General features: G+C 37.5%; 1 protein-coding gene across 6 annotated transcripts; it reads right to left on the reverse strand.

Moving 5' to 3' along the window:
- Nucleotides 1-1,161: 1,161 nt before the first annotated feature.
- scarb1 (scavenger receptor class B, member 1) lies at nucleotides 1,162-19,912 on the reverse strand. 6 transcript variants are annotated; one of them, XM_041970661.1, is made up of 13 exons: nucleotides 19,546-19,888; nucleotides 18,233-18,393; nucleotides 16,177-16,318; nucleotides 15,892-16,095; nucleotides 15,146-15,241; nucleotides 14,948-15,063; nucleotides 14,710-14,876; nucleotides 13,548-13,666; nucleotides 6,310-6,383; nucleotides 6,092-6,143; nucleotides 5,404-5,550; nucleotides 2,917-2,968; nucleotides 1,938-2,042 (listed from the first exon to the last, which is right to left on the reverse strand). In XM_041970661.1, the coding sequence occupies exons 1-13, from the start codon at nucleotides 19,663-19,665 to the stop codon at nucleotides 2,035-2,037; spliced, it is 1,458 nt and encodes a 485-aa protein (XP_041826595.1). In that variant the 5' UTR covers nucleotides 19,666-19,888; the 3' UTR covers nucleotides 1,938-2,034. The 6 variants fall into 6 exon arrangements, with proteins under 6 accessions (XP_041826597.1, XP_041826591.1, XP_041826595.1 ...); XM_041970658.1 differs by having other exon boundaries at nucleotides 2,917-2,986; XM_041970663.1 differs by lacking the exon at nucleotides 2,917-2,968 and having other exon boundaries at nucleotides 1,162-2,042; nucleotides 19,844-19,912.
- Between the last annotated feature and the right edge of the window lie 4,568 nt (nucleotides 19,913-24,480).

The raw sequence follows: 24,480 nt of genomic DNA on the forward strand, positions 1-24,480 counted from the left end.
TTGCAAGCCTGCTAACAAGCTGTTCATTTGAGTTAGGTGTGTTAAATGATGGACTCCTCTAACATCATGCACCGGGACCGGGATTAAGAAACACATGTGCTTGTTGGACAAAAGTATAAATAAATAAATAAATAAATAAATAAATAAATAAAATAATAAATAAAATAAAAAAATAAAATAAAAAAAAAAATTAAATTAGTTGATTATTAATTCCCTAATCACCGCTGCTGTATACATTTAAGATATATCAATATCTGATGACACCTGTGGTACAACCCTTTTACAGAGGTACAAGCACATACATTGGAGGACCTACCCTACCCTAACCCACCGAACTCTCACCAGGCCTGTATGTGTATATACATCAACATCATCATCAACGAGCCATATACATCATTCCAGGCCTGGGGGGATGTATCCTATCCTTCATACACATCATCACTCCAAGCACATATACATACATATGATTCTGTCACAGGTGTCATCTGTGTTGATATATCCCTATTTTAAAACATCTTATTTCAAGGGGGAAGTTAACTCCCCCTTGTGTTCTGGCGTCCTGGCTCCCCCTTGCCGTAGCATTTAGTGGCCTCACGCAGATTTGAACTCTGGTCTCCCGAGTGGGAGGTGGAAGCCCCACCAGCTGAGCTAGTCAGCGGCTCTGTGGGATGAGCTGATAGTTCCTATAAATTTCTCTTTAGTAGTCCCAATTAGGAGTTAAAGACTCTGAGTGGTTCACCACTGATGGTACACTGGGGACTTGAACTCAGGTCTCCTGGACCAAAAACCACATAGGTAACCACTACGTTACCTCTATACACAAGGTGAGCATATCAAACAGGAGACATGTGACAGTTTTCCCTTAATACTTGTTCTCTTTGGTAATACTGCTTTGGGATCTGCCAATTGCACGTTTTAGTAGTGGCCTCACCATTAGAAGATAAATGTACCCATTTACCCATCAAGTGTTGAAAAATGGTTGTTTTCATGCAGATGTACCAGATTATATCGTCCACGTAACATATTATATATATTGTCCAAGTAGATATTGTACACAGTTTCATAGTTTGGTGCAATTTGTAATGTCACATATATGCAAACTTGCAGACACTAAAGTTTAAGTTAGACAAAAAATTCAACAATCTTGTTCTTAAATCAGTATTTGGTTTTATTTACAATTCAATAAAAAAAAAAAAAACAATTAAACATCTGTGGACAGGGGAGTAGAGGGAAGACTGTCTACTTTCATTCAGGATGTCACAGTTAATAATGTCCAAAAAGGAAAAAATGGTGTCTATTTTTCTCTCTGTTCCTTTTAATTCATAAACCCTTTTGTTTTACAGTAAGGAGATTCTTGACACCAAACAGCATTATTCACATCCAATAAACAGCATTAAACATGAAAGAGTGTGTCTGTTTGGCTCATTGTGAGGAGTGTGTGAGATAATCTGGTGAGTCTAAAAAACAAGCTCCTCTATGTTCCTCAGTGCACATGATAACCAACCTGGAGGTTAGCTGGGGTGAAACATTGATTCCCCCCGATGAAGGCACAATGGTAGAAAAACACAGAACACATGGCAGAAAACAGCTTTTCTGTTCGTGAGTTCCCTTGTTGTTAAAACAGAAATGTTTCTATAAAATATCACAGCAGCCATCTCCTGCTGCTCCTAATGAAATGATCAAACTACAGAAATATTCCAGCTCAGATCAGGTGACCAGAGTAAAATAAAAACACTGAACAACATAAACTAATGTTGATTATTCCTTTGGAGACAAATGCTCTCAACACCAACATGTCTTTAAAAAGTGAGTGTTTTGTAAACTTTTACTCAGTAAAATTTCATGTGTCCTGTTAAACTAAATAACTCGGTGTTTCAGATCAAAATAAAAAGAAAATGTCCATCAGTAAGTCCACTGCACCAGCAGGGTGTGTTTTATGTGTATGTGTGTCGGTGTGTGTCATCTTGTAGCAGAGGAGTTTGTTCTTCGGTCGAAGTGCTTGAGTTTCCTTTGGGTGCGGTGCCAGCTTTAGATTCATTTCTCTGTGACAAGACCAGAACAAAAGGTGTCAAATGTTGTCTCAACCTTGCAAGGCATTTCAGAAACTTGGGTGGGACACAAGAAACAAAACGCTGTTATAGCAAAAACTCTTTGTTTTAAAAGCCATTTATGACATCACTGAAAACGACAGAGACAACATACCTTCTGCAACACATTTCGTTTCAATTATTTGCATATTATGAATTAGATTGTAGCAAGATGTTCTAAAAGGTTTGTGTAACTACTTAGAAAATAGGAGACCCACTGCCATTGTTTTCAGAGTGAAGCTCTGTCAGCTGTTTTGCAGGCAGCTTCATTTAACTCTCACACTCTTACCACATATTGTTGTGATATATTCAGGATGTCATTTGTGTTGTGTGGCTGAAATAAACAAGGATTTCCCTAAAACACCTTATGCAAAGCCTGTACATATAGATGCACGTTGCATGCCATGCACTTCAGTACAAGGTGCTAACAAGCAGAATGTCTTCCTTCCTCTTTAAGGGCTGGGATAGATGCTCAGAAGATTAACCCAGAAGATGCAGCTTCCTTGATTTCCAAGAGATTCTCAGATTCGGACTGGTCAGGACAGTTTTCACCTCAACTCAGGCCCAAAGAAGGCAGCCGTTTCTGGATGTTTCTGTTTCCTTTGCATGGTGTAGTTTTAAACCAGCTCACGTTAGTGACGTGTTAACATCATTAACTGTGTATGTCTGAAATTTGTCAACACAATAAAATCCCAAATATTTCTTACTTGTACCCCAAAGCTTCAAGTCCCAAGTTTTTTGGTTGTGCAACTGATAAATGTGCAGCTCAAATAAATTTTTTTCTTCATAATAAAAAAAGTTATGCATAAGCCTTCGAGTGTGAACCCACCTGAAATACTCATACTTTTCGGCTGCGTTTCATAGCCATGTGAGTCTTTTACCTGCAAATTATCGGAGGCCTAAAACACGATAAAGTTGCCTTATAAATGTGCCAATAAAAAAAAACAAAAAATAAAAAAATATAAATACAAGACAAGAATTGCCTGATTTCAATCGTTACATTGGTTATTTCAGAAGGTCGACGTGTACAAACATAAAGTATTCATGCAGAGTGGTTTAGGTTAAAATCAAGTCGGTCATGTGGTTAATTTTGAACATGCGATTGGTTTAATTCAGTCAGACATGATTGATCAGATGCACTGAAATATTAAGATTGGAACAGCATCAGTAAAAGCTACTATTCCCTTTGGAAAGGTGCATTTATTGTCATTTAAACACACTGATTAGTAACAGGTCTGTAAAATAATCCAGACTGGTTTATAACAGCGGATTAGTAAAACACTGATTCTAAGGCAAGTTCTGACACATCTTCTTCCTCTCCAGGTCTTCACCTGTAACTTTGAACAGACACGAACAAGCTCGGGAACAACAGCTCCCTTTGTTTTTCCCTTTTTCTACTACAAGCAGAAAAGTTTCTTTGCAGGTCTACCATCAGCCGTTTATCTGGTTTTCTCTGTAGTACAGTCTAAGAAGACAAATGTTCACTCAAATTTACAGCAAGCCTGCGCACATATTTTTAAAATGAAGCGCAGCTGGAGCTCATTTGAACATAAGAAGTTTCCTTAATAGGCACGGTAATGCAAATAAAAGTTTATACCATTAAAAAATCCTAATTTTATCCATTAATAAAATTCAAATTTGCAAAGTTGAGGTACAAACAAACTAAACTCTGAAAGGACTGTATGTGTCACTTCCTCTGGACTCTGTGTGAATATTTCTCCTGGTGAACATCATCCAGAACCGTTTAGGTTCATTGAGTTTCCTGTAATAATCAGGTGAGGCAAAAATGTGCAAAGCTAACTGCAAGGAGAGAGTCTGGATTTTCTACATATTCTCACAAGTTTCCATGTAGCATCACATGGGAATCTCAGAAACATTTCTCAATAATGCTTCTATTAAACTATTAAAAAGAGTCATTTCTCTTGCAGAAAATAAAGTTTAAAAGTGATTTTCATTGAATCAGATACCAAAGGAAACCACAGATTTTCTAATGATCAAAAAAGATTTTTGTACTTACTGAAAAAAAAGTAATCAACTGGAACCCAAAATTCTTGTTTAAAGCCAATGAATAAACCTTGGCAAAATGATTTGAATTTGGACGATTGTAGGAATGCGGGCATTTTACAAACCCTAGGGTTCTCCAGCACGGTGGAAACCTCTAAAGTTCTAAAAGACCTCTGCAAACAAACATGGACAACCACTTTCAGTTATATTAAAAACCTGCCAATGTTCATTTTTAAAATCTGTTGCACTGAAACTAAACAGCTGAATAACACGTCACTAAAACACTGGCTAAAAACCAACTTTCACTCTTTAACCGTAACGATCTGGTTTATAGGATGAATCAACACCAAATCAGGTTTACACTGAGAAATAACTGTTAACAAGATTAACAGACAAGACGCTTAGTATAAAGACTGGAAAAGATTAAATTTCTAACCTGGCTTTGTCAGTATGTAATAAAAAAAAAACAAATAAAACAATAAAACAATAAAAATAAAACTAGTAGCTCATTCCTTTAAAATACTTTAAACAACTTTACTTTCATCTCTTTTCTGTAAATTCATGTGTTTCTAAAAAAAATGAATAAATGAAAAAAGGAGAACAGATTTTATTGACATTTAAGATAAATGGCCAGGAAACACAATGACGGGCAGCTGGAGGAGCTCAATAGTCGGCAACACCTGTGAGATACAGACTTTACTGTCTTGGTCCAGTTAGTTAACGGGTTCAGAGTTTACGCTGAAGACAGACGAGATGATGAGATGCTGAGGTTCATTTGTGAATGCATGTTGGCAGAGGAGCAGGACTGACCGAGTGGAGGAGCTCATTTAAAACCACAACAACCTTACATAAGGTAAGGCCGATGGTGTACTAAATTCGTTTGATGGTTGATGATAAAAACCACCAGTTAAATGTCCAGTCTTCTCATTTATGACATTTACAGGCACCAATGAGCTTTAATCTGGGACTTTTGATGGAAAACAGCACCAAACAAATCTGATTTCTTACACACAGGATTTAGTTATTCGTCTTTACTTGTGCGAAATAATGTTTAAAATACTGCCTAAATATAAGGTTTTGCACTCTGTTACACTTACGTTACAGCAAAACACCTTCAAATCTATTTACATCGCATAATTACTCATTTTATATACATTTCTTTTAGTTAAAAAAAAAAAAAGAGCCTCCTCGGTGTAGTCCTGCCTGCTCCTTTTCTACCCGTCTGTGGGAAATCATGCATCCAGCTGTGCAACATGCTACATGCTGTTAAGTATAAAAACATACCAGTGTGCATGCCACATGACAGCCTTACCTTCACTTTGTAATGCACCAGGGAGGCGACTATTATGGTTAGCAGACCGAGGGCGATGAAGGTGTACTGCATGTACTCCATCACTGCAGGAAGAACCACCAGGTTCGTGTGGAATGTAGTGAGGATGGGCCCATCTATATATCCACTCTGAAGGGGGAGATTGAGTTTATTAAAGATTGTGTAAGTCTTGAGCCACAATCACCAGGCGGTGCAGCAATTTGTTCATATCTGCAAACAGAACGTGAAACTTGAAAGCCAGTGTTTGGAATGTCGACCTTTACTCTTCAACAAAGCCCAAACCCTCTAAAAGAAATTACAAGAAAGTTGGTCTTTAGGAAAAGCTCTCACGGCTTCTTGAAAGATAAAGCATATTATTCTGAAAAATGGTCAGGTACAGGTACAGACAGATGAAAAAGTCACTGTCCAAAGAAAAACTTTGATAGACCTTCATAAAGCCTGGAGAACTTTACCTAGGGAACCCTTAAAAAGCATAAACAGAAATAGATCCCTCTATAACTGCGAGAAAACCATCACTGAGGACTTCTTTTTCTTATAAGCGTCCCTTTGAGAGTGTAACATCATTCACACATGAATGATGGTGAAATCTGCTAAGATTGAGGGAAATCAAGTTGGCTTATGTAAAACGTGAAGACTTACTGCTTGAATGGTTATGTCACTGATAGCTTACCTCCTCAAACCACAACATTGGCATCACCACCTCAGAAATCTTGCCAGTTTCACTACAATGTCAAGAACACAGAACTTCAAAACACCAAGGTCACACAGCAAATCAGTTGAGTAAGGCAGGAAATGTGTACAAAGCCTTTAAATTAATTGAATAAAAAGATAGGACAATACATGACAATCTTAATGGCATTTCAATAGCCCAGGGAATGACTTGCTTACGTAATTCCGGATATTTTCTTCATGTAGAGGTTGAGCTGCAGACGGATGGATACGTTCAGAGGGACACCTGTTAGCTGCAGAGACACAAAACAAAGACATGCTAAACACGCATGGGAAATTCAAAAGAAAAAGGTTTCCATGTCTAATTCATAACTAATTTCCTATAATATACCATATAGAAGGTTGGAGTGTGGAAATCTCCAAGCAAATATAAAAACAACATTATCAAACTGTTTAGCTAAACAGTGAACAAAAGAAGGAAATCCTTGTGTTTGAGTGGTTGATGCTTCAGTTGCGTTCGATAAGCTGGCACGAAAGAGAAAAAGTGAACATTTTGAACCACCACAAAGCTCCACAGCTTTTATTAGATATACTCAAGGTTCAAAGTGACACCAGCAACACATCAGTCAGGATTTTTTTCCAGTGAGTGCTTCTTTCTTTAGTCAGTTAATTTAAAGCAGAAGAAAAAGAAAGTAAAGTAAGTAAATTCAGATCAGATCAGGGTAGTTAGGTTGAGGATCTGCACCCCTCAACAACCAGGGGAGTAGAGTTTAAACAGAGTCTGAAATTCAGCTAACAATAGACAAGATTAGAGACAAACACTGACCCCAAAAACCCAAGGCAGTGGGTTAAAACTGCTGCAGATTTTCTGGTATCATTAAAAAGGTTTGGTTCACAGTAGAAGTTGCAGTTTATTCAAAATGTGCTGGATTGAGTTGTAAATTTTAACATAAAGCCAGTCTTAACAGTGCAGTGTTTAACAAAATCAAAGGTCAATGACCAAAAAATATAATCTAACATTAAAAACTTTATGTAATTGGTGTCTAATCAAGTTACTAAAATAACTGTTGTGTTTTATTCTCATAGAATGAAGCATTTATATCCACTTGCTGTGGTCCACATACATTACAGCTGCCATATTTGTGCCACTAATTTTACTACAGTGCCTCTGAATGGTGAACAACTCTGTGTGTGAAGCTCTAAAACTGCAGTACTGGCTTTGTTTGTTGGTGCTGGAGCACTGTTTGAGATAAGCAATGCCTTAAAAGGACCATAGCTACATGTACACAATGTTGAAAAGTTTACCTGCAGTGCAGTCATGCTGCACCTGAGGCCACTGGATCCACTTACAGAAGAAAACATGTTTATGTCTGGAAGAATTTTTGGCACTGAAAGCCCTGTATATTCACAACAGTGTTATGCCCATCTTTACCACTAGATGTCAGTAATTCTACACACTGCACTGTTAATTTTCAAATGACACCTCACTTCAGGATGTATGACCTCAAATTTTAAGAACACAGGCCACAACAACCAGCAATAGTATTACTGCAAGAAAGTGCAAGTCCCTCTGAGGGACTGAGCCAGAGAGATGTTAAATTTGAATCAGGTGTGCAGCAGGGAGACATCTAAGACCTGCAGGATACTGGGCCTTAAAGGACCTCTGTGTTAAAGGATGTAGATAAACGAATTCTACAAATCAGGACATGGTGCTGATGTATAGTCATCTTCTGGCATCCATTTGCAAAATGGTTTAAACATACTTTTTCAGTGTCTTCAAGCAATTGTTAGACCCTATTTTACTTGACGAGGTTCTGGTCACTTGAGAAAAAGGTTTGGTTTTTCACATTTCAAAAGAGACCAAAATCAAGTATTTATTCCTTATTGTTCAAGAACAGATCTCGGTTTAACTCCGGGTATGCAGGGAGAAACATTTCAGGAAAATTTTACTGACATAGGAAGTAGTTAAAGGGCTAGACGTTGGTTCCTCTTAACTCAACTATGGTATATCCAGTCCCAGATACTAATCCTACAACAAAAATACGTTAAATAGACTCCCAATGAGAATTTTCAATTTTGTAGACTGCATTTGGTTCGTTGAAGTGTTTCTATTGTTATGTCTACTTATTTATTTGCTAAAGAACACAGAACACAGATACCTTTTAAAAACACCAACCCTCCAACATAATAAGCAAGTTTACTCCTCCAACCTCATTAAACAAGTCATTCATAAATCATAATGTAATAAACTTGCAGTTTCTGACCAAGTGTAAACACCCCAATTTCTGCCAGTGAGAGGCAACCAGTGATAAACAAAAGATATAATAAGGAAAGAACTCCAAAAATCAATATAACTCCTAATGCAGGTTTTCCCAAAGCCACAAAAAATCAAACCACAATAGATACTAACACTAAATAAAAAAGATGTTAGAACAGACTTTGCTCAGATTCAAAGCTTTTTTTGGCAGAATAAATTGTACCAGCTCAGTCCCGACTTTAAGCTCAGACCCAGTGAACTAATAGCAGGGCTGGGTTTTAGGAAAGCTAGCCCTGCTAGCGGTGAGATGCTTCTGACTTTTCTCAGATCATCTTCTGGCAGGCTGACCCACCATATGTCGTCACTAAGCGTCAGGCAAGCTTGAATGTGTGCAAATAAAGTTTTTAAGGCCTTCCTATACAAATGACATTGACACCCTCATGCTGCTCTCTCAGGCATCTGCTCCAGCAGGACTTTCAAGATTTGTAACTGTCAAGCCGAAGGCCAGGAAAAAGAAAACCCAAACAAAACAAAAACACACCACTCCTGTGACTGAAGAGGAAATTAAATTTGCTCCTGTACATTACATTTGTAAAATGTTTAACAATATAGTTATACCTTTAATATTTTCCCACCTTAAAAACAAGTAATCATTTAAAGGTTGGATTACTGCAGGTTTTGTAAGCCGTACTTTAGCGGATTGCCAAAATAGGAACTGTAAACCAACATATTCATCCCCCCACATAAAAATGTTTTCTTTTCTTAGTCGGCTTAAGGGTTCAAAATGCAGAGGCCAATTTTGTGTGCCAGTATTTCTTACAGCACACAGCGGTAACATTTAAATTTAGCTATAATCTGTCATTTTACAAATTCATACAAAGTCCCTTCATTTCACCACAGAAGAACTAAAGAAATCTCCCTTTTCAGGTTTTATGGGATTGCTGCCGTTTTGCTGCCCCTTCCTCCCGTTCATATTTTCTAACTGGAAAACCATTTGCATCTGTTCCACCCTGAAATTATCAAATCATATGGCTGTTTAAACTTTAAGGTTTATTTTGTTTCAGAATATTTGTAAGACAGTGACCATGTATGTAACCACAAAACAATGAATTCTTACCCCCTCTTCTAAGCACCCTCTCTCCTTTCCTAAATATTTTTCACTGACATCACACTACTTCCATTTAAGGTTGAGCAATTAGTTTTATTTAAGCCAGATGAAAAACACCAAAATATGAGTGGCCCCATTCTAAATTAATCTTAAAATTCACGCATTTTAGAATTTCAAAACTAAAAGCAAACAGTCCCAATGTTCCTACAAGTTTTTTATTTTCTAATATGTAGAACTGTCAGAGATATTTAGTAATTACTGGTTATCAGTACTTAAAAGAAAAAAAAAAAAACTTCTGTTCATGGGTTTTCTTTGGGGACATTTGGCTGTGTGTGTCCAGAATTGCATTGCAAAAGTCAAAGCTCAGCTGTGGACATGTGGCTCTGATAAAGAGTTCATATGGGCTAAAGTCAGAGGGGACAGGATGACTGAGGATAAACAACAGGAATGCAGCTGGCGGCGGACAAACAGCGGCCAGACACGTGCAGAGGGTGGGGGGGCTAAAGTGGCTGAAGCAGCATTAGTGTAGATCAATTTTTACATTAATTTGTTCCATTAAATTTAATATTTGAGTAATCAGTTATTTATATAATACTATAACTCTGTTACTTTTTAGGAAAAGTAAATGGTAACTATAATTATTTTTTTTAAAGAAATATGTAAAAGACTGGTGTGTATTACCTTTCATCGATTCATTTTCTATTCTTGGTCATAATATGTTTTTTTTTTTAGTGCAAAGATGCCCTGCAAAGAGGCACATTCAGCAAAAGGAGAGCTGGTTGAGGCAGATAGTTAACAGATGTTTAATAGGTACCAGCAACACACAAAAACAAGAGGGTGAATCCTAATGTAGTGTTGTCAGCCACAGTAAGACACTTCCTAGAAGAGTTTGCAGGCTTTGCATGTTGCCATGGGGACATGTAACACTAAGGTAATATCTCTCCCTTTGTCTTTTTAATGTAGTTTCATGTTAGAATTTGCTGCTGCCGTGGTGTTGGGCCAGGAGTATCTTCACCTCTGCAGTCTGCTCTGCGAGTATAGCAAACCAGACTGTGCAGGCTGCTTCATTTGTTAGTAGAAGCTTTTTTAACTGTACACTAAAAACAGTTAAATATTGGGCTCCGCTGTATAGATTTTTAATTCAGATTTTCAATCACTCTTTCCAGCCAGACCCATTCTCTTACAAGTTCCCCTTATACAAATTATTACATGATCGAAAGGGGGAGTGGAAGTCTAAAAGACCATCTATGGCAGGGGTGGCCAACGTTGGTCCTCAAGAGCCACAGTCCTGCAGGTTTTCCATGCATTCCTGCACCGACACACCTGACTTAAACTAATGAGTCATTGTGCAGATCCTTATAGGCTGTTGGATCCATTTAATTTGAGTCAGGTGTGCTGGTGCAGGGATTCTATTCTATTCTATTCTACAGTCATTTAGCAGACGCTTTTATCCAAAGCGACTTACATTTGAGAGTAAGAACAGCACAAGCATGAATTCAAACAAGATGGGACGTCATAATTAAGTGATAGTCAGACCGCTTTTGAGTCCAGTTGGACCCAGGTGCTGTCATGTAGTGCTAGTGCAGTGCATATAATTTTTTTTTGTCATTTTATTTAAATACAAGATCATGATTTCACCACATAATATCATCTTGGGTATAAGTGCACACAGCTTATTCAGTACTTGGTTGAGCCAAAGAGCTGGACAAATCTTACTAACTCATTTAGTTAAGCTAAATGTGGAAATGCTCCTTAAACAACTGAGTCTTTAGTTTGGTCTTAAAAGTGGATAAGGGATGCATGGAAAACCTGCAGGATTGTGGTTCTTGAGGACTGACGTTGGCCACCCCTGATTCATGGGGTATTTTGAGCTCAACTGAGTCAAGATCGAGCTGCAAAGACAATAACGTTTGATTCAAATCATTTTGATATGGAAACTATTCAGTGACATGTGCCTTTTTGTTTAAGGCATTCTCATCGTGGAAGAGGCTGCTCCCATCTGGATAGAAATATGTCATCATGCAAGAGACAAATCACTCAGAACTATCCAAGGTGACTTTTCAATTCCTGTTCAATTTGTTCTTGAACGCTGACATCTCAGTAAGTGTCATGGACCGCTCTGTGGACTGTGTTCACAGGCAACAAATCAAGCCGAAAAGCACAATTTTCTTGAAAACATGCCCTGTGAGATAGACCAAGACATTTTGACCAGGGCTGATGGAAATTACACAAAAAATGTACCCTCACAGGTCCTACAGATTACTAGCTTTGGGTCGTCTATATTCTGAGAAACTTCCAGATTATATGTTCATCAAAAATACTTTTGCAGACTGGCAACATGTCAAGGATGCATCCATCTCCATGCCCCATGGCAGTGAGGCTTTACTGCCCTTCGACCCAGAACAAAATAAAGCAGGTGTTGGCTCATGAACAAGGAGTCAAAGTCACTTCATATGTTTCAGTCAGAAGCTTTAAAATTTTCAGCGATAGTGCCAATGTGTCAAAAGAAATTCCAATCCCTCCATCATGATAATAAAATTTCATAAAAACCCAAGCCAGCTGATTTTCCTTAATTATTAACTTGATTGCCGGTTTAAATGAACATGGAACCACCTTACGAGCTGCACAGCAAAAGCGGTTTCTTTATCAAACCTGATCATTTTTTATTGGATCCACAGAATGGTCTTTACAGCCCTTAACTTTTAAAAAGCTGCAATCACACAGCAATAGCCCATTTTCCAATTACCTTATCTCATTGTGTGTTACTGCCAGAAGATAATGCAGGTAAGGTTTACACAAGCAGAGTTGCATAAGTCATTTATAACAAGCTGATCATTGCAGGGTTTGTTTTATCTGTCCTTACTAAGACAGCAACTTAATTGCCAGTACACGCAGGTTACTGTGTTATTGTACTTCAGTGAAATCAGATATCATCTTGGACTTTTACTATGACTTCCAAGAAGAGAAAGACTTTGAGCATCAACTGTTCAGTTTAACTATGTCATCATGATTAAAACATGTTTGGCTCAGCGATAACTGAAAGTCTGTTAATTGTAGATACAGGTATAAATTTATTTTGAATTTAATTGATGTAAGCTGTAATCATATCAACACTTCACCCAACCTCCAAAGAATTTATTGTTGGAAGGGCCCAAGAAAAGTTAGACAGCAGCAGGAAGGGTAAATATTTCTGTTAGCAACCATAAAAACATGCAATTAGCCATGACATAAATTTAGCTCCTGATATGTAATCAGTCCACCTCTGCTCAGGATCACACCAAGCCTCAAGGACCAACATCTGATATCCTCACAGCGTGTCAAAAAAACGATTCCCAGGTTGATGGGCAGCAACAGTTCTCTAAAATGTCTTTCCTCCTTGGTATTGTGTTAACACAAAGCTGGATAGTTTATTCATTTTTTTTTTTAAACAGAGGTGCTCACACTCACACACCATTTAAACATTAGCTTAATAAGGAATGACATGGTGTAATAAGTAATGTTATTACCTGATATGCCATTCACCTCCTTTTAAAACATGGTAAGGACCAAATAATCTTTTTAAAACTTTAGAATAGAAACAGGTTGTGGTTTCTCTCTTACATGACTATAAATACAGTCAATCAGGCATCATTTGCAAAAACAAAAAGAAGTAAGTAGAGATAATGTGACTGAACAGTGATGCACCTTTCTACTGAAGATATTTTAAACAACTAAAGAAAATTGTTCACAGTTTAGGACACAATGAAAACCATGTTCCCATTAATCTTATTATCCAAATAATTTAATCTAAACCAGTCAGAATGAAAACTGAAATAATCCCTTTTACTGCATAATTTTAAGCACATTTGTTTGTGTCAGTCTTCTGCAGCTCTGTTATATGAGAGAATCTGAGGAATCTATGCACATCTGAAAGGTCTGAATCAAATCCCTGTTAGAATTTCTGCATATCCTGCTTAGATATTACATTTCACCTAAATATGTTGCAGAAGAGAAAACTGCTCCAGCTTCTCTTCCACTGTGAATTTAACTACTTAGGTACCATTTGTGGCGTTCTAATGACACCTGACTGTGTGTATGTGTGTGCACACTCACTGGGTGGATGTCTATGAAGAGCCCATGCTCTTCCTCAGTGGGGCTTAGACCGAGCACAGTGTCCAGCAGCACAGGATCAGCATTAAAGAAGTGAGGATGAGAGATGAAGACTGGGGAATCTAAAACAGACAATGGGGGAGTTATTAGGCAGGATGACAAGCTTTCCTGCACTGAAAATGTCACGAAAGTTTCTGTTCGCCACTTCTTCTGGCATTATTCACCAAATAATCAACTATCTAAACCAGGATTTGTATAAATCTGCCCAAAAAGGTCACAAAAAATGGTTATATTTTATAGTTATACAATTCAATAAAGGAGGAAGTAGTCTGTGCAGATCTCTCCAAATCTCCTTCTGTCCAGCCAACTCCTTCCACTCTTTCTGGGGAACATCATGGTTTTACAAGCCAGTTGAGAGAGAATAGTTTCTCCAGTGAGACCTGAGTCTCACCCAAGGCCGTCTCCTGTGGGGACATGTTTGAAATGTCTCCCCTGTGAGACGTCTCAATGGTATCTTGACCAGAAGCTTGAACCACATTAAATGGTTCCTTCTGGTACAGAGAAGCAACAATGTCACTTGGAACTTATGCAGATGGCTGAACTCCTCACTCTATCCCTTGTATGAATGCAAGCAAACATTAAAGATGAAGAATGTTGAAAAATAATCATGAAGATAGCCAAGATCCTGACTACAACAGCAGTCTTACAGACTGAGAGGTTCAAAGACTCCTGCTGTAACAGTTTACCCACCAACGTAATAAATGACTGACTGACTGTGTTTTCTTATGTTTGCTTATTTGCCTCCATGTGAATTAGCCTAAAGCAGTAGACTTATTACTAATTATTTAGTCCAATTACAATGACGTAATATGAGGAAATTAAAAAGAAAAAACTACTCAATATAATTAGACAGGCAACTCCACCAGTTTAAATCAATTTAAGGTTCTTTGCTTTACATCATTTATGCTTATCACTAAATAACAATGTTGAACACAGTCATTTAATATTTAATATTTCTTCATTTTAAGAGATAACCAGTCAATAAAAGTTCAACAAAAAAGTCTGGACTCATGACTGTACATATTTGCTTAATGTACATAACAATCAGGAGCCTCAAGGTAAAGAAAACATGTGTGACCTTTTTAGACAGTGTACATAGACTCACTGTGGCGGCAGCTGCTGACGTTCAGCAGGCCGGACTGCCTGCAGGGGCAGAAACCTTCATTGGGAGCGTAATCCGTCCCATTAGCAAACATGGTCTTGGGTGCGACATATCGATATAAAGGAATGCCTTCCATCTTGCCAGGGCGCTGGTAGACAAGCTCCAAAGACCTGAAAAAACACAAGAACTTTTGTAAGCATGTAAAGGTCCAGTAAGAAAGAACTGGAAAATGCATTTTTACCTGCAGGCATCAGGGCTGTAAAAGGGTAAAGTGCTCTCTTTTGTCATGAATGGAGGCCACATCTGCCCAGCTGTTCCATTGATCATGTTGCATTGAGGAGTTCCCCAATAGCTCAGCTGTTGGCAGAAAAAGAGGCTAGTCAGCTAAAAACATAAATACAGAACCGTAACGTTAAATGTTAATGTGACCATGTCCCACTTCTGTCAGGCCGTTCCATGAGTCAACTTTGTGGACTTTCATGATGTCATCTTTTCCAGTGTTGATGGTGAACAGGCCAGTGTTAGAGTTGTTGAACTAAAGAAACCAAACAAATACATGTTTTCACAAGCTTATTCTTTCCCCAAACACATAAAAATACACTCATTAATTTTTCTATGCAGTACTGGTTGAACCCCGGTATTAAGTTGGGCTTAAAAAGCATCAAATGTTCAGAAATGGCTTAGAGGAACTTTGATCAATTTAGGTAAGATTTATGTAAAATATTGAGCATTCTTTGAACATATTATGTAATCGTGCCTTTTGATGCAACTAAGACACAACTTTGCAAGTGCCGATATCAACTCCATGTCCTCCCTCAGTGTGTTAACTTGCTGTTCATAAGGACCATCCATGTACTCTTAACTAGTAGTCAGAAACGTGAACTCTTTTCAGAGGTTATGTTTTTGTCAGTGTCTGTCTGTCATATAACTAAAAAAGTTAGATAGATTTCATTCAATTTTCAGGAAATCTGATTGATTTTGGGGGTGATCCGGATCACCACCTGGATCCAGGTATTTTAAAGGATACTTTTCTATGGGGAGATAGGGATAACTTTTGCCATTTGAGATACTAACTCAAAAATAATGCTCACAATCATTTGATGAAAAAAAAAAAAAACCCTGATGGCTTGGCAGAAGTCTGCGCTCTCTAAATGCTTCTAGTGTTTAACTGTGATGAACACTCACATCTGCAAACAGGCCAAATTTCCCTGTTGAGGGCAGCATGCCAGGCAGGTACTTGTTGAGGAATTCTACCAGATCGCTGTCATAACCCCACATCAGTTCCCCTACTGTCTTGGTCAGGAAGGGACCCTCGTTGAAAGTTTTGAAGGTGGCGCTGATCATCAAACGCACAGCATAGGGCAGGTTTTCCATCATCACCGCGGCACCCTGAAACCACAGCTTATAGTGGTAAAGCAAGCAACTTTTTGAACAACTGATGTGCAATGAGGAGGGCAAATGATGTCTTACCAGCACCAACATGTTGGGAATTGTGACGACATCAGACTCGTTCCCTGTAGACATAGAGGGCTCGAAGTAGTAGGATCTGTACTCTTTGTAAGACACTGTGCCGTTTGGATGAAATGTGATGTTGTCTTTCTGACATCGCTTTCTGAGAACAAAAAAAAAAAAAAATTTATAAAACACACCCATAAACTTGAATAGAAAGCGCAGATTTATGGGTAAAATCTATGGTTCAAGGTACGTGTCATACAGTCCTAGTGATAAAGAGATGACAGCAGATAAGATGCATGGAAAAAAGAGACTAATTGCTTTTGAAGTAGTGTTATTAGAAGACTGTGGTTTACCAACACACGCCTAGATTATAATTCAGCTTTTACAGCTTAATGCTTTTTTTCCGACAGTTAGGTCAAATTTACCATCTATATTTCAATTTACAAATATCACAGCTTTTGGTGCCGTTTCAGTATACGTCATAGGAAAGTTTTTTCCAAACAAAACTTGCATATCTCTGGAGATTAGACATACCCAGCACCAAGTGTCAGCACAGACAGTTTAAATTAAATTATATCAGTCAACTTTCAGGAAGATAAACATGACAGGAAACGCATGTGCTACGCCAGTGTTTCTCAGTCCAGATCCTCTGAACCCACTGCCCTCCATGTCTTTAAGGTAGATACACACAAGGATTTTCTAAATTTGAAGAGATTTTTTTTATCTGTTAGAGACTCCACACGTTAACATAGAAGAAATCAGGAATTTAACAGTTTTTAACATACTGTGTGGTGTGCTCCAGTAATTTCAGCACAGAACAACACACACACACACACAACGATTCTGTCCAGCAGCTGATCTAGAATCTATTTCTCCGAGCCAGAAATCTCACGTGATCAAACAAAACCATGGCAACAACCGGAAAACACACATTCAGAATGGCAGAGGACATACATAATGAAGTAATGATGGTGGTGTCGGGGCTATTGTTAACAGAAAAACACGGAACTGAAAAAAATATCAGACTGGAGACAGCGTTAACACGAACTATACGTCCTTCCATGTTCCCCAGTCAGCTTGCTCTCTGATTGGCTACGTTCTGTTCCACATCACAATCCACACAGTCACAACTCAGGAGTCGTCGGCTTTCCACACACACACAAAGATTTTTGGTCATAAATATTGAACAAGACTACCGGTTGAGAGCGTGTGCAATCAGAGATGAATGAAGCAGAGCTCGCATTTTGAATGTAAATATCGTTGACGATCAGGTTCATTTAATTGTGCAGCCCTACCTCAGACCACATCTGATAGGATCATCTTATAAGACTTGAGATAATCGGGCTTTCGGTCAAGAAAGGGGCAATTCAGGACAAAAACAGCCAGATAATCTTAGTGTATGCCTACGTGTTCCTACTCCATCAAGCTCTTTGAAAGCCTGTTAACAAGCCATTCATTTAATTTGGGTGTGTTAAAATAGCGTTACCTCTAAAACATGCAGGGCAGCAGGTCCTGAGGACCAGGATTTAGAAACACTGTGCTAAGCAACAGCCTACACATTACAAATGTATTTTTTTTTTTTACACTATATTCCCTCTAACACATTTTTGTCCATGTTTTTATTCTCTGTAACATTCATCCAACCCAGAATATGTCTAAATGGATCCAGAGTTGAATAGAAATGTTGTAATGTTGCTACTGACAAACGAGTGATAACTGTACACTGCAAGTTACTTTTCCCCCACATATACACCAAGCAAAGGCAGGTAAACCTTTTTGTACACTTTGTCTTAATTCTAACTATAAAAATGCTTCTGATTGTTCTCATACGAAGAAACATTTACAGTCTGAAATGAGCAGAAACTGCAAATAAAAAAAAAGTCCAAAAAGAAACAATACTTATAAAGAAGGCCGTTTCTTCTTTGCGGTGCTTTGCAGAGACACATTAAAGTACTTGCTGTGTATGTGTGTTATGTTTCCATGAAAAGACCGCTGAAAAAAAGGGAAATGCAAAATAGCAAAAATGCATGGATGAGTCAGCACATTTTTATTGTCAGGGAGGATTATGTACCTGTACACATAAGGTCCTCTCTGCTCCACCATGGGTTTTTCTCCTTTCAGGATCTCCTGAGGGTTCAGGACATTGAAGAAGTAGACTGACATAAAGAACGGCACGGGAAGGTCCTTCCACATGTTGTAGGAGATGCCATTATTTGGATCAATGACCGTGTTCTGACACAAAAGATAAAAATAAGAGGAGATTAGTTATAATATCAAATAATTAAAACAAACCCCTTCTTCAGTCTTAATTCAGTCTTTACTCAATTATTCAACCATTTCATTTACAACTTAGGAAAGAAATTTACAAATTAGTGCTTTATTTAAAAAAATTTATAAATTTAGAGGAATCATAAAATAGTAAATGGTGTTGAGACACAAAGGTGTTCAATGTCACAAAACCTATTCACCTGCATACATATGAGAAACATTTTTCTTTCCATGTGAGATTAAACTTTTGCCTTGAATTACACATTATTTACACAATGGTTTGAGGTCATGTTGACAAAGAAAAGCTTTCTGATTAAAGTCATTTTTACAGCATCACTTTTAGTCTTTCATTTAAGAGGGTGTTACTTCAAACTGAATATCTCATAATGTCATGACTTGTGTGGCACTAAGAATATCTGCATGCATCCTCACTAGAAAACTACTAGTCCGACACCTTAAATTGTGGTAATTTTCTGTAGCCGTTTGCACACACAGCAGCAGAGGAACGGAAGTGGCAGGTTTCCTGACAGTGTCTGATGTTTCTGCCATTTGGGTTTACATCAATCATGTCATCAATTTTAGATACACATTACTGGCACCAATATTTAGCTGCATTTAAAACATAAAACCAGTTGTGATCCTGTTTAGATTAAAGTCTTTTTGTTTACCTAATTATTGCCAAAATGATTACTGGCCCAAAAGAGTAAATATTTTCATAACATTTCCAAATCAATAGTGACCCCCTACCTTGCAATCTCATGTTAACCTGATTTTTTTTCATCCTCTTTATCTCTCTGACAAAAATATTGCAAAACAATTAATTGAAATACATTTTTTGTTATAGTTTTATTTTATTTAATTTTATTTTTTTAAATGATGTATCTTAAACTTATAACAGCTAGTATCATAAGTTTAAACATTTCCCTCTGAGTGGACTGCATAGACTTAGTTATATTTACTTAGCTTTAGCTGTTAATTGTTGCCTGATAGAATTTACAGGTTTGCTAACACGGCGGTTTGAAGTACTTTGACACTTTAGCTGTGACTTAACTTGACTCAGCACATAAACACACCGGTTTCATACATGCTAAAGATATATGCAAGGATGGTACTTACCTTTACTACTTGGTCGTCGATAATTATTGGCCCAACAAAAACTAAAACAGTCCCGAAAAACACAGTCAGAACACCAACTACTAAGAAGCCAACGGCGACTTTGGATTTATTAATTGCCATGTTGACAGCGAGTTGTCAGTGTTTAGTAGCCCAGTGTAGCTCTTTGTTTTTGTTCACACTGCTTATCTGTGCGGCTAATCACATCTAGCTATCAGTCAATAATGTAAAAGCGTCTAAGGATTAAACACACGGATTCATTTATTATGAATTCATCAGTCTCACCGGCTTTCTTGCTCACCTTTCTGATTAATTGTTGTTGACCTGCTTGTATTGACGCCGTATTTATAGTCCGTTGTTACGCCTCCGCTGCGCAGAGCATTGTGGGAAATGTTGTCCTTTTCGAGATATATTTATGCAACCAAACGGTTGCCCGTTTAAAGGCTTGAAAAGTACTTGTACTCTGTAGAGTTACAAAAAAATAGGCACGAAACTGAGTTATACAAGAAAGCCCAGTATTCAAGTAGCTTGTGCTACTTTTAGTTTATGTAATTTATGGTATGACTCTGTATCTGCTGTTAACTCACTGTTTTATCTACATTTTTAGATAATATTATCCTATTTATATAATTAACATTTACCATAAAACTACTTAGTGTTGTATGAAATGGGTGTAAATGGCTGCACATTTACCATTATTTCCTTTTTAAAAATACTTTTAGAAATAGCCCACTACTGTTGGTCCACAGTAAGTATTTTTAGACCACGATTTTCAACTTTACTTAAAAAATTACAATATCTTATCTATCTCTGGCAAATGATTGAAATAAAATAGAATAAAATAAAATAAATCTGACATGATTTAACACTGATATATTGTTAGTATTAGAGAAATAACATTGGCAGATTTTTGCAGTTGTTGCTGGGCAAGAGCTTTCCTTGACTACTTTATTGAGTATATCTATATCAATCACTTAGCCTACAACATATCTACCACAGTTTTCTTCTCTTTAGAAGTTCAGAACATTCGGTTTTTGTTTATAGTGTTATGAAGATAAGTCAGTGCATGAAATCAAACATTAGCATTTAATCTTTGCACAATTTTTAGGTTTTTAATACTAGATTAGATTATAGTATAACTTCACGCGAATTTCTAAGACATACTGAAGCTGTTATCCTTATTAACAGGCTGTAGTAAGATTTAAAACCCCTGCTAGAAACCAACGTTTTTTCTTGCCTTATCAACACCATAAATTAGAGCATTAATAACAGCCTTATAACAATGACTCATTTATGCTGATGTTGTTGAAATCATTCTAAATATACTCAGCTGCAAGTCTACTGATTTTGTTGCACCACAGATTTCCTCCTAGTCAAGTAAGAGTCTTCTCTGAAAGTCACATGTTCAGAAATAAAAAAAAAATGAAAAATGGGATTTTATGACAAACACAGTCAGAGCCAGAACAGGGGGCTTCAAAGTGAGGAGGTTTGTACTGTTTACATCAAGATGCTAAACACATGATAGAAGAACCTTGTACAGTCTGATACTGTGCTTAATTACATTTTTATCCAGTACTGTGTAAAATGCATACATGAAAAATACAGAAAATTAGCTGCAAAATGACAAATTGCTCAATCACACAACATAGAAAAACAAACATGCTTATTGTAAATAAAAAGGTACAAAACAAACAAAAAACACAGTGTAAGGTTTGATAAAAATCTCAGTGAAAGACATTTAACTGAGAAAGTAAAATAAATGTGGGCTAACTGCATTTAGTGGCACACTTAGTTGTGAAATTAAGTAGACAAGAGCATGAACTGTTATACACAGTTTTGAGAAATTTGTATTAAATCAAATGAAATTTTATTTGAGAGCAACAAATCAACCATTTTTGCATGTGAAAAACAACACAGCCATCACACACCAAAAACACACATTCATCCAACTCTCCCTCTCCCAAACACACTTATCACACATGCACACACACAGCTTATATATACATATATACCCCCCTCTGCACAAACATCAACTTTACCCCTAGTTTCTGTCTTTTTAACTGAATGTTAATATAGAAATATAAATGGAAATAAACATTTTTCTTGGTGCTGTTGTCAAGGTTTAAATGTGGCTTTAGAGTTATGTATAGAGTTATACATAACAGACTTATTTAGGTTTCAGTCCCCAACATATATCTGACAGTTGTACTTACTGGTTACTTAGAAGATAAATAGTATTCATAAATTATGTTGTGTTAAATTTAAAGTATCTAAATGCTGCAGCAGCCAAATTATGTTTTAAACATAACAGAATGAAGGAAGATAATCCAAATAAGATTTTTCATATGGTTGTGAAGCGGCTTACCTTTGATATTTGGTCTCTCATTACTGCTGACCCCATAAATGCAGAAAATATTCCAAAAATCAGTGTCAAAAACCCTGACACTATAAATCCAACAGCTACTTTGGATTTATTGATAGCCATGCTTGCTGATAATGATTAGTGCTGTGTGATAACAGGAGAATTGTTGTTTCCTTTTGCCTCTGAGTCCACCAAAATACTTTGAGAATATGACTGGGAGTGTTGGATTTTAAAGCCAAGCCATGAGCAGCGATGGGTTCAGAGGAAAACAGCGTTCAGGCAGGCGGGCTGTATTTATACCCAGCGGACTCCACCCCTCCTCATCCTCACCGCTTCATCCCAAATCCATAGAAATTCATGCTAGTCACATTTCAGTCAGATGACTACTGTTTTTATTGATGCAATTTTAGGTAACTGCTCTGAAATGCACTCGCATTGATTAAGTTGACTGTGTGTTCATTTACCAGATAAGCATTGTGACAGACCTGTAAGCAAGACAGTGGAATGGAATGAAAGGAACAGATATGCAGGGATTTTAAACTGAGATTGAGAAGGCTGACTAAGAGGTAGGAAAACTAAATCAGCACCAGGACAGATAAAACACACAGTAACAACTCAACACAAGATATCAGCTGCCCTCGTTTCTGTCTTCCAGAGCTGTCAGGAGAAACCAGTTCTGAAAGATTCCTGTTTGCCTGCTGGTCCAAGATCAAACTCAGCAAACAATACAAGGTAACAGCTCCAGATGATCAGGCTGCAGATGAAGTTGGAAGCTGTTTTCCAGCTTCAGTCTACATGAAGATTCCTTGACCACACCTTCAACTAAATCCTGAATTAATGAAACAGTACCTGAGGCTACTTGTGAGCCATAAAATATTGTTAAGGAAACATTATTGCATGTTAATACCCTAAAAGTTTATTTAATCATAATCCACTCGCCGATGTTATCATTTCCATCTCGAAGTAGCTTTTAGAGCACATCCCAATCTTTACCATCAAAACAGTGACGTTAACTCACCTCCTCACAGATTTTGTGGCAACAGGCTGCTTTTGAATTTGTGGGGAAATTACTGAGGTGTAAACAAAACAAAGCTGCAATCTGATCAACTAAGCAAGGTACATTCTTAGCATTTGCATATAGAAGGCCCAGTATTGTTTTCAAAGTGATAAAGAAGTAAGGAGTTCAGATTAGCATGACTTTAATCAGCAGTAATGCCAGAGACATAAAGATCTGAATGTGCACTGCTGCCTCAGGAATGTCAACAATAATCAGCATAGTGTGGACAAATAATATGAGCCTCCCTTCCCACCCTTTGGAGCCATCATACTTGTTTACCCTCTGTCGTACATACTACAAATCAGCGCAACTTGACAACTTTTTAGAATACTACCTTAGCTGGAATTCCAAGCAACCTGAGCAGAGCATTTTGCTAAACTGAAGGGGGTCATAGTTTTGTTAGCAGCACATTGCAAGGATGTTGGAAGACTTGCCCTGAGATTGTCTTTTGTGTAGGGACTCTGTGAGTATACTACTCTCCATTCACACATATGACTTTTCCACATTTTTACAACCAAATTCCCAACAAGGCTTTTCTCTAAAACATCATTCAGATGGCAAAATGAGTACAAAACAGACTAAAAAACAGCCCATGGAGAATGTCTCAACCTACAGTCACTGCTGCATACACTAATATATAAGCTGACAGCAGAACCGCAACAGAACAGACGCTACAAAAGCAATTTTGTGCAAAGTTGTGGAGGTTATAGAATAAATATTGGAAAATAAAGGTAAAAGAACATTTTACCTTTTTCTCAAATGTTTTATAGCAGTTTTAACTCATATTCTTAAAGTTTTAGATTTCAGTGAGGTTTATCTCAATTGGCTTGGCAGCCAAAACTGCAGCTCCTTGATGGAGCTGGCCTAAGTTCGAGTCCTGGCCTGGGGCCCTTTGCTGCATGTCCCTCCCTACTCTCTGACCCCTTTTCCTGTCAAACCACTGTTATTTAAAGACCTGTAGAGCTCCAACGCTTTGGATTGCAGTCTGATATTAAAGCTAAGAAGAAAAGAAGATATAGATCCTTTAGAGATTACATGTTTTTAAGAAAATAGTTTAAGTCTAGACTTTGACATCTCCTGCACTGGAAAGTCCTGAGTGAAGTAGTACACAAGTTGTCAGTGATGCAGACATTAAAGTCTTGCGTCGGTGGGACATGATAAATAAATCTGTATTTCACTTAGTTTCCCTTCCACACCTACACATGTTATACATTGCTGGACAGCTAAGATTCTTGCAATTTGATTGAAATACACTATTCCAGGCTACATTCATACCTGTAGATCGACTAAACATTTGCATAGTTTATCTTTGAATCCATACTGTACTCCAGCAGCAGATTATACTGCAAAAAAAAAAAAACATTCCTGTTCTATCAGCAAGATCCAGTAAAAGTAGTCCAGTAAAATAGTTGGTCCAAAAGTCTGTTATCCATAAAAAACAGTTTTAGGTAAACATTGAAGGATTTTAAGTGGCTAACAGGGTTTGACAACCACAGAGCAAGACAAGGACCCAGTACCC

Source organism: Melanotaenia boesemani, chromosome 19, assembly GCF_017639745.1.
Source record: "Melanotaenia boesemani isolate fMelBoe1 chromosome 19, fMelBoe1.pri, whole genome shotgun sequence".
Taxonomy (NCBI): domain Eukaryota; kingdom Metazoa; phylum Chordata; class Actinopteri; order Atheriniformes; family Melanotaeniidae; genus Melanotaenia; species Melanotaenia boesemani.